This window comes from Sorex fumeus, unplaced genomic scaffold (genome assembly GCF_029834395.1).
Source record: "Sorex fumeus unplaced genomic scaffold, SorFum_2.1 ptg000013l, whole genome shotgun sequence".
Taxonomy (NCBI): Eukaryota; Metazoa; Chordata; class Mammalia; order Eulipotyphla; family Soricidae; genus Sorex; species Sorex fumeus.
Window position 1 is genome coordinate 17271191 of NW_026606070.1, and position 11727 is coordinate 17282917.

An 11727-nucleotide genomic window follows, 5' to 3' on the forward strand; every position below is an offset into this window, starting at 1 on the left:
ACAACAAAGGGACACTGTGGCGGAGGTGGAGAAATCTCTACAAATATGAAATATTTTCTTTCAGTTTTGAAAAATGCTTATAATATTGTAATTTATGAAAAAGAGTAAAGTTTGGTAGTATGGTTACTTGCATGTTTGGAAGTGGAGTACAAATTTGATATTTGACACTTAAGAATGAGTACCTAGGTCTTCGTGACATAGTTTAATAGTTAATCGATTGCTTTGCTTATGTGTTTTCTGGGGTTAACTGCTCAGCCTTGTCACGTAAGAAAGAGTACAGTAAAATTAGGTTTCACTGTATTATAAAAATAAATAAATACATAAAAATAAAACTTTTGTTATAGTTTTTGCTAAAATGGACACTTTGACTTTTTTCTTTTTGTTTTTAATTTTTATTAGTGAAACACCATGAGGTACAGTTGTAGACCTACAAATTTTTGTGCTTGGGTTTCAGTTATACAATGATCGAATACCCATTCCCTCCACCAGTGCCCTTTCTCCACTTGTGCTTTACTTGTGGGTTCTTTTCAGGGATGAAACCACATGGAATTAAGACAATTAGACTAATTAATGCATTACTATTCCCTCATTGTTATATACACAGGACTTGCTAATCATGAAGGTCCTCATCCTTTCCTGCCTTGTGGCTCTTGCCCTTGCAAAGCAGGTAAGTACAAAGGAAACTCTAAATGAGAGATAAGTGGGTTGTTTTTTATTATCAGAATATATCACCACCATTTAAAATATACAAACAATGAATAATTTCAATAGATTTTTTTCTTTACATCTCAGAAAATCATTTGCCTTTATACATTACTTTAATATCCTTTAGGATCAAAATTTTAGGCCAAAAAGTTCCTGCACTATTTCATTATGGGTTTCTAAATAGAAAACAATAGCATGAGAAAGAAGTAACACACACGCAAGTACTATTTGATCGTTACTAACTAAATTAGGAACAAGTATATACAATCTGCACGTACTATTGTGGTGATTAAATATTTGTTCCTCTTACCCTTGAGCATTGGGTATCAAATCCTATGTTTTTCTCTCCAAAGTCATCCAGAGGATGACATCATTTTGTCAGACAAAATTACAATTTGTCACTGTCACTGTCCTCCAGTTGCTCATCGATTTGCTCAAGTGGGCCCAGTAACGTCTCCATCGTGAGACTTGTTGTTACTGTTTTTGGCATATAGAATACATCACAGGGAGCTTGCCAGGCCCTGCCGTGTGGGCGAGATACTCTCAGTAGCTTGCCAGGCCCTCCAAGAGGGGCGGAAGAATCAAACTCAGGTTGGCCATATTGGCTGCATGCAAGGCAAATGCCCTACCCGCTGTGCTATCGCTTCAGCCCAAAAATTACAATTTAATAAATAAAAATTAAAAGAACTCACATTCATTATTTGATACTTTTGCTACATATTGAAAACTCTTATTTTCTCAAATAAAATAACCTTAAAATCCACAAAAAGTTACTAAAAATAAAAGGCATAAAAATGTTTAAAGTCAAACAAAAAGATGTTTTATTTATCAAATTGTGAAATACATAGCTTTGTGTAAAGAAGTTAGTAAAAGTTAATAATGAGTTCACCATAGAAAGTAAAGTTTTGTGGTTATTTCCACAGAATGAAGAAATTGTATTCAGTGAGGTAAGATATTTTTATTCAAAGAAAATTATCCAATTATGAGTTGGTAACCTTCTCCAAAGGTATAGTAGAACACTCAGTTGATTTTTGGTTTTTCCCCCTTCTACAGAATGTGGAAAAGCTTTCAAGCCCTGAGGTAAGATAATTGTGCATTGAGGCAATTTTCTAAGTTAAGAACAGTAGATTTCTGTCATGTCTCTCTGTTTTTTATTATGGAACAAATGTCGCTGTGACATTTGATGCACAGTTTTAATGTACACTTCTACTGCAGACAAAGATGGGATGCATTTCTGAGGAATTCAGTATTATCATACTTTCAAATTAGTGACATTGTGTCCCTGCACATCCCTCTTTTTAATATAACTATATGCCTTGCTTTCTCTCTTTAGCTTTCTCCCTGCTCACCTTTCTCTATTATACTTTTTTTATTTTTTTGACTTTCATTGAATGCCCTGGGTATGACATTAATAGGAACTTTATACACACAAGTTATAATAAACAACTTGCAAAGTAGCATGTTGAAAGACATGCTTTAGTCATATTTTATGATTATAACATTGACAAGGAAAGAAGAGGTAGGGAGGTTTCCTATAGAAGTAAATCATCCTAAGAAACGCAGGGGATAATTATTCTATCTGTGTTTGTCATTACCTAGTGGTTAAATAACATATCATTATACTTTGCTTTTCAAAGATTATAGTATATTTAGGGTTTCTATTTATTTATTATATTCATTTGAAACCCAAACATTACGTGTACACTAAGAGTAACCGGCAAATATACCAATGGTTATTATGTTTTCAGTGAATTATATTTACAATCAATAGAACTATCAAAAATATTTTTTTGATTTTTGGGCCACACCCAGTACTGTTCCATGCTTACTCTGGTTCTGTGTTCAGGTATCACTGATGCTAGATCGGGGAGGGGGGGAAACCATTTGGGGTGCTGTAATCAAACCTAGGGTAGATGCATGCACTTCTCACGGCACTATCACTCTGCCTCCTCAGATCCTTTTTTATCATGAAACGATAAAATGACATGGTGATGATGATGATGATGTTTGAAATAGCATCTGCCAATACCTCTTTTGTACCACATTCACCGCTTTCATTTTCTTTGTTGGTTATGTTCATATGCTTTCATTTTTACAAAAGTATTATCCAGATTAGTGTAGCATTTGTTTCAATAATATTATTTTTAATGCTACTATCAAAGTTTCCATATTAACTTACAGATTCATTTTCTGATTTATTCTGACAAATAAGAATCATTCATTAAATTATAACTAATCTTATTTTTAATTTTTTCTAAAGGAAACCATTATGAAAACCATCAAGGTAAAACCTTTATATTTGCTCCACATATTTTCAAAGTTTTCTACTTAATGTTTACAGATGATTACATTACTTAATATGTGATTTGTTCTTAGGAAAAAATTGAGAAGCTTAAATTTGAGGAACAACAGCCCAAAGAGGTAATTTATTTGTGATGCATACATTTCTAAATGTGTGAATATAAGTATAGTTGAACAGTCATTCGGTTTAGAAATGGTAATAAAATAATGTTAATGTATAAACTGGTTAAACAATGGCAGAATCAATCTATTTTAAAATATAAATGCATTAACTTCTTATAAAATCCAAATAAGTTCACAAATGGATGCCTTTTGACAAAGGAGAACTACCAAGGGAAGTAGCAGTTGAATTTTTCCCAGTGCTAAATGAAATAACTCCAAAAGTTTACCACGAATTAAGGTTTAATTTTCTGAGAACAAGAAAAAAACTTGTAGTCTTCTAGTTTTAAGTTTCTCATTTTCAAGGTAGTCCACACCTAGATTCTAGCAATTCATTTAATACACTGTTCAAGTGTTCAGCCAGACTAGTCTTAATTTCTAAGAAAATGAACTTCCTCTTTGATTCTTTGCATTTGTGTGTATACAGATCTGAAGATTGACATATGCCTCATCGACTCATTTGTAATAACTCACCCCTTCCCCAGAAATCATTAGATTTCAGTTTATTTGGGTTTTGCCTTCTAAAGAGAATGGCAACTTTCAAAGTATTTTCATATTATAGTCAAAATTGTATATTCAGATAAATTATTTTTAAAGTAACAGGACAGTATTTATTTATACTTGTCTGTTCTAATTTGAAAATAATGATATATTTTTTCTGGGCATTATAAATGTGATTTTTTTTTTCTGGGCATTATAAATGTGATTCGGAGAGCCCGGCAAGCTACCGAGAGTATTCGATATGCCAGACACAGTAACAACAAAAGTCTCCAATGGAGACGTTACTGGGCCCGTTTGAGCAAATCGACGATCAACGGGAGGGCCTTGACCTTTACCTTTACCTATAAATGTGATAAAATTTGGAAAAAGTCAACTATTCAGAATAGTTCTGCAAAAATGGTGCTAAATGTTAAAATTTTGTAACTATTACTATTTTTAAACTCAGTTTATTTTAAAAATATTAGTCAAAATTGATTCATTCACATATATTGGCCATTAATCAAAAAATTCCAGCTCTTCTGGAAATTTCTTTTAAGAAGAAAAGACTTTTTAATTTGTAAATCCGTTGTTCCTAAGTAAGTTTAGCATTTTTCTTTCTTGCTAAAATGAAAATGAGAAATATATATGAGGATTATATATATACATATATACATATATACATATACATATATATATGTAAGCCTTCATCTAAGTCTTTTAAAACAGATCTCTCTCATTGTATGAAAGCAATTTGGCCGGCTATTAACAAATTATTTTGAAAAGTCTGTGCCTTCTGAATACCAAAGTATCCAATGGCAGTTATTCTGGAAGTTCAGAAAAAAAGTGAAACAATTCTTGACGTTACTGAACACTGCTTTCAAACACAGTTTTGATCTGCTGAATCATCTATGGAAAGACTGAGTTCGTGGGAAATCCTTCAATAACCCTTTCATAGTCTTTACAGGATCCCAAATATTTCTTAACTACATATTTAAATATCTCCTCATTTTTGGGCTGGAAACATAGCACAGGGGTAGGGCATTCGCCTTGTACATGGCGGACCCAGGTTCAATTTCTCCGCCCCTCTCAGAGAGCCTGGAAAGCTACTGAGAGTATCACACCCGCATTCTAATTGCAAAGCGATGCCTTTCCCCAAATCTCCCATTGCACCCTCTTTTGAACACCAGTTCCTGAACTTCACTGACCTCGAGAGCCTGCATTTTGCTCTCCCTGTGGCAAGCTCCCTGTGGCATATTCGATATGCCAAACACAGTAACAAGTCTCGCAATTGAGACCTTACTGGGCCCGCTGGAGCAAATCAATGAACAATGGGAGGACAGTGATCCTCATTTTTATCACCTAATTATGTTATTTAAAAAATAAATTAATTCATCATGAGTTCCAATTATAACTAAAGTAGAGACTAAAAGATTTTTTTGTCTTTTTTTCCAGGATGAAGACCAGAATAAAATGCACCCCGTGTTCCAGCAACTCTCTCAATTCTACTCTAATGCTATGCCCTTTCCTTACACTGCCTTTCCACAGAACTTCCTTCCTCTTGCTCAACATGCTGTCGTGCCTTCTTCCTTCCAGCCAGAAACAGTGGAAAACATCAAAGCTAAGGAGACCTTCTCTTCTAACTGCAAAGCGATGCCTTTCCCCAAATCTCCCATTGCACCCTCTTTTGAACACCAGTTCCTGAACTTCACTGACCTCGAGAGCCTGCATTTTGCTCTCCCTCTGTTCCAGTCTCTGATGCAGCAGTTCACTCAGCCTATTCCTCAGATTCCCATGTTCCCTCCTCAGTCTTGGCTGACCATTCCTCAACCCAAATTCTTGCTTGCTCCTCAGCAAGAGATGCCCTACACCCACACATATATGCCCTTCCAGACCTTTCCCCTGACCCAGGAACCTCTTTTCTATCGTGCTCACAAAATGTTCTATCTGTGAATCAGCCACTTGTCCTAGTTTACAACCTCCTTATGGTAAGTCAGTTTGGCTGTTATACTTGTGATGTGTGACTACAGTTTTATAGTAATTAGAAGGAGATATAGGAGGAGTTAGAATTCATAAACAATCATGGTTCTGAATGCACATAATTTACAACAGTGATTGTGTTGCAAATAGAAAAATCCAGAAAATTTATTTTCTAAAATCCTAATGTCCAAACCTACCTAAAGAGATTCTGATTTTTGATTTAGAAGAAACTGAGTTTAGAGAAGAAATGCTTTCAGGAATTCTTATTAATTGGTCTGTTGACAATTAGATAAAGAGAACTAAATTTTAGTAAGCCAGAATTAAAATTGTTGGGCTTTGTCAATAAATTCATCAAAAATTTATCAATATAAATTGATAAATCAATAAAGTGCCCTATCTGCTGTCCTGTTACTCTGGCCCCATTTTTTTTTAATTTTATTGAATCACTGTGAGATAGTTACAAGTTTTCTCTGGCCCCATTCTTAACTCTTTAAAAATTTGCACATCATATTTCATCACTTCAAAATAAAATTAATACCGCTGAATGATTAAATTGTGGAAACTATATGATTTTGACCCTCAAATTTTCTGTGTTATATAAATATTTGTTTATAGACTAAACATTTTGCTAAATCAACTCATGTAATCGCTATTTTGTCCTGTAGAAACTTTTACGTGGCCTCAATATTGAGTTTAACTGGTCAGACCAAAATTATAAATGGGGAAATATACATAAATATAATGCATGGTATAACTAGTTCTATATTTTGTTCCTCTTTTTCACAGAATTGACAACAGGAAATGTGGCATCTCTCAATCTTGCATCATGTTACCCAATAAGAATTTTTAGATAAGTCTACATGGAAAATAAAATTGTACTCCTTTATTTATTTTATGTATTATGTTATTAATTTGAATTTAATGCATTTCTACATTTCCAAATTTTTATTCAGCTCATACATAAATGTTCATTATTGAGTACATACTACTAACATAGCAATAATGTGTGTAAAATTGTGCTTATTATTATTTCTTTTAAAATCTTCTTCCTAACCAGACATTTCAATAAATTAATTCCTTAGGCATATTTAAGGTTTTCTGTCTTTATTATAATTTTCCAGCCAAATTTGCCTGTTAATTTAGTTACTTTTGAAGTTGAAAAATAGTCATGAGAAAATTAAAAATATACTATAATGATTTGAATTAATTAAAATATGTGGAAGAAGGCTGTGACTAAATGGTAGAGTGAATTTCTTTTTAATTTTTAGAAAATTTTTTATTCAATCACCGTGAGGTGGTTACAGACTTACTAACTTTCATGCTTGCGTTTCAGTCATACAATCATACAATCATACAATCGAGTACCCATTCCTCCACCAGTGCTCATTTTCCACCATCAATGATCCCAGTATCCCCCCCCACCCCATAAATCAAATTTTAAAATGAAATTTTTTCAAGCCCCAAAGGTTTTGGTTTAAATGAAATTATTTTGGTTACTAAACTCCAATAAATGAGTACAATGTTATTGTTAAGTGTTTATGCACACGGTGCCCAAATATAAGACACTTGAAAGGAACAGTTGGATCTGTACTTTTATGAGAATATATATTTTTAACACCCAGGAATGGCTGAGATCAGTACCAGGAATTTTGCTCCATGACTTGAAGGCCAGCCACACGTGCTAGGTGAAAAGGAAGCTCAGATAGAGAAGAGAGCACCAAATGAAGGGTGTTGTGAGGACCCTCCCAGGGTGGGAGAGACATGCTAAAAGTAGTCTATAGACCAAACATGATTGCCACTCAATGCCTCTCTTGCAAAACACAGTACCCAAAAGAAGAGAGAGAGAACAAGGGGGAATGCCCTGCCACAGAGGCAGGATGGGACGGGGGGGGGGATGGGGGGTGGGAGGGATGCTGGGACCCGTGGTGATGGATGACGGGCACTGGTGGAGGGATGGGCACTTGATCATTGTATAACTGAAACCCAAGCACAAAATTTGTAAGCCTATAACTGTACCTCATGGTGTTTCACTAATAAAAAAAGAAAAAAAAAGTTAATTGGCTAATTTGAAAGAATTTTTAAGTATTAGTCTTTGAAAAAAACTGGGTGTGGGATGAGTTTAACCAGCAGTCCTCAGGGCTTATTCTTTGCTCTGAACTCAGCAATCACTCCTGGCAGGGATCAGGGGAAGCACATGATTGAACACAATATGAAGCACACGATATCGATATGAAGAACATGGATTGAACCCAGTCTGTGAGCAAGGCAAGAGCCCTACTTATAAGCCCTACTTCTCCAGACCCTAGTCTTTGAAAATTAAGTGCACTGTTAACTTATTACTTATATTTATGTCCTACTTTGTGAAATGTCCATACAGTAAATTTTTTTGTAGTGCGAGACTTGATTTCCACTTGATTTCCACTTGATTTTGCACTAAGCAAACAAAAATTAGAAGTAAGTGAAGAAAAAGGATAATCATATGCTATTTCCTCCAGAAAGTCTTTATATGTTCTTATTGAACCAATTGAGTTATAACCGCATTTTAACTCCCAAATTAGCCAGCATCAGATGTTCTTTTTGTCACTCTAGGCTTAAAGACGTTAAATATGAAATATGAATTATGATTCTCTCACAAGGTTAGATCAGTGCGAAACTTATTGTCTCAGAGTTTTCACTATCCACATTATAAATCAGTTAATTCAAACTGTTTTTAGCTGACATTTTAATGGAATGAGTCCACTACACATGGTGATAGTAGATGATCATTCCATAAAAAAAAAAAATAGAAGGAAGAGCCACTATTAAAATCATAATGAGATGAATGAGCTGCTTTATTAGGTTCAAAAAAGTAAACTTCTCAAAGGGCTGCAGAGACTATCAGCTAGTAGGCTGTTTGTTTGCCTTTCATGCAGATCAACTTCACTACCATCCTGGAACCCCATATGGTCCTCTGAAACTTGGCAAGAGAGATCCCTAAGCACAGAGCCAGAGCACCACTGGGTATGGCTCCCAAACAAACAAAAAATAGTAGACTTATCTGGGGCTGTAATATTTATTATGTCTGAAAGTACAGTAAGTTTTCAACGTGATTCTTTATTCCTCTACCAAATTCTGTGTGGGTAGTCTTGATTCCATTCAATGCCTTGAGTTTACACAATGCAATTATTTCATCTTCACTGAATCCTTATTATTTTCCTTATTTTGTAATCACGTGTAAGCTATGTTTATGGCAAATTACCTCCCACCACTTAAAAAAATTGAAAACAATCCGTAAGAGTGCACTTCAAAATCCCTGGTAGCTCTTAGATGATATTTATCAAAAAACATCTGTATTGTGTCTAATACTTCAAATATTATTCTCTTAATAACCCACTCCCGTTCAACCTATGTCTGTGTAGAAACCATGAAAAAAAAATTGGCCATACCTGGTAGTGATCAGGGCTCACTCCTGGCTGGGCTCAGGTGATCATTCAGAATGCCTGGGGAGCAAACTCAGAAAGAGCCACAATGAAAGACAAATGCCCCATCCGCAGTATTACCGCTCTGGCCACTAAAGAACCCACATTTATCCTGACAAGCTATGTTCAGTTTCCTCAATCTCTCAGTCCTATTTGGTAGCATGATCATCCCAGCCCTTTAGAAATGGATTATTTATTTTCTTTTGAAGAACTAACCTGGATAACCCCTTGGTTTTCTCTCTTAACTAGTGAGCTGTTTCTTTTGTATTCTCCCTTCTGGAATTTTATTCTTTTCCAAAACTATAAATTTCAGAGAATTTTGTGAACTAATTTTATTCTGGCTAATGTGGTTTAATTCCATGGCTTTAAATCCATTCATAATATTACAGGTCTTAAATTATTGATGACTGGGGGTACAAAGCGCTAGAGTACCACGACGTTGAAAGTATTTGCTTTTAGTGTTTCTTACAAAAAAGTCAGTCATGTATATCCTCGATGCACGGACAGTCTGAACTGTTCAAAACCATTCCACTTTACTCCCTCCAGTTCTAGACTCCACTGAAACCTGATACAAACACATCCAAAGCAATGACAAGTAATTTATCTTTAGTTATCAAATTCCAGTTTCACGTGAGTCAGAAATAATGGAGATATATATCTAGACCAGCTGAAATTAACCTTTACTTTCTGGAAAAATTCATGTGTGTTAATGAAACATACTTGCAGAATATCCTTCAATCTTTATTAGTTTTTGCATTGATTTACCTCTTTCCCTACCTTACACACACACAAACACACACACATGCATATATTTATAGAGTACATATATATGTAATTATAGAATATATATATGTATATATATACATGTAGTACATGTATATGTAATGGAATTGTTAATTCTTGCTTATTTAATAATTTATCATTAAATTATTAATTTAACAAATATTAAACTTATTGTTGAATTGTACTAAATTTCAATAAACAATTTAAATGGAAACTGAAGTTGTAGAAACTTATATTTATACATTCAAAGCAAATTAACTATAAAATGTGACAATATTGATACTGAATTCAAAATGCTTCAATATAATAAATGCATCTTTTTTTCTTTAAAAGTGATTTGATTGGGCTTAACAATGGTTGGGTCTCGGGGGAAAAAATGGAAGCTCACATAAAGCATTCCTATGATTTAATTTTGAATTTATCTAATTTTAGTTGGATGTCTCATAACAAATGAGAATAAGAGGTCCTTTGTCTAAGGAGAGCCAATGATCATTCTCCTAGTGGATAAAATAAGGGAAGGATGGTATTGAGTGATGAAAACCTCTTAACCTTAAATTAAAAAACCCAGATTGCTGAAGAATTAAAAAATTCTCAGGGCTAGGATGAAGGAGACGTTACTTGGGCCTGCTCGAGGCAATTGACAAACGAAGAGGTAGTGTAAATAAAAAAGTGGAGCAGAAGTGATGTAGGGATGGTGCTGGTGGATCTTGGACCTTTTGATGTTGGTTTCCACGCCCAGCAGTAACTGTACAATAATATAAATATTGATACTATTGCAACCATGTCAACACTGTAGCACTGTAGCACTGTCATCTGGTTGTTCATCGATTTTCTCGAGTGGGCACCAGTAATGTCTCACAACAAATTGAGACTTGTTATTACTGTGTTTGGCATATTGAATACATCATGGGTAGCTTGCCAGGCTTTGCCATGTGCGCGAGATACTCTTAGTAATTTGCCGGGCTCTCCAAGAGGGGCGGAGCAATTGAACCTGGGTCGGCCATGTCAGCCATGTGCAAGGCAAACACGTTACCTACTGTGCTATCGCTCTAGCCCATGTCAGATAAATGATAAATTTTAAAAACAATAAATTTTAAAAAATGAAGGTTGAACCATTCATTTAGTGATGGATATTCATTCAAGGAAGATGCAATGTAGAACTTCCTGTGGGATCAAGAATCAAATGACTGTAAGCCCCTGAAGTTGTGGACAGTCTTGTTTCCTATTCATGACAGAACCTGTAACTTTAATAAGTCCAGAGATGAGTGATGCTGAAGAATAAGCAGAAATCCAACCATCTCACATTCTTAATTCAACCTTGCTTTTTTTTTTTTGGTAATCTTTGATGAAATAAATGAATTGTTCTTATCAGTTTGAGATAATGTCAGTTTTTCTTTTGGGTGAAGCAAAGAAATCTTATATAGGAAATATGAAGCAGGAAGGGAGTGGAGAATTTATTCTAGACTGATCAGATTTCATGAGAGAAAAGAACTTGCAAAGGAAAAAACACGCCACACATTGGAATGGAGGCAACTTCTAGGGATAGAGTGTACCCTGAAAATAAAGGGAAAATGCTCTTCGTCTAGAATAGACAGGTCTAGGCGGCTCAGAGACAAATGTATAGTGTGAGCAATTTGCTTCTTCATATCTGGTCTTGAGAGCTTCTCCCAAATGCCCCAAGAGAGTGCATTGATAGGGAGTTGTTAAGGAGAACTGCTGAATTGTTCCTCAATAGGTCCTTGATGAATCCTTGTTCTGATTTTATGAAATTCACCTGTATTCTATTACAAGCCCCCCCCCCCCCGCCCCCCGCCCTGCTTGACTGCTTCATAGTGTGAAGCAAGAAACAAATTAAAATACAAGT

At 34.9% G+C, this 11727-nt stretch overlaps 1 protein-coding gene across 1 annotated transcript; it reads left to right on the forward strand.

Annotated features, from left to right (window-relative positions):
* The first annotated feature begins 616 nt into the window (after positions 1–616).
* Positions 617–5595, forward strand: CSN2 (casein beta). The gene is made up of 6 exons (XM_056111171.1): positions 617–667; positions 1629–1652; positions 1759–1785; positions 2966–2989; positions 3082–3126; positions 5098–5595. Exons 1-6 carry the CDS (start codon positions 617–619, stop codon positions 5593–5595), a joined length of 669 nt encoding a protein of 222 aa, XP_055967146.1.
* Positions 5596–11727: the final 6132 nt, after the last annotated feature.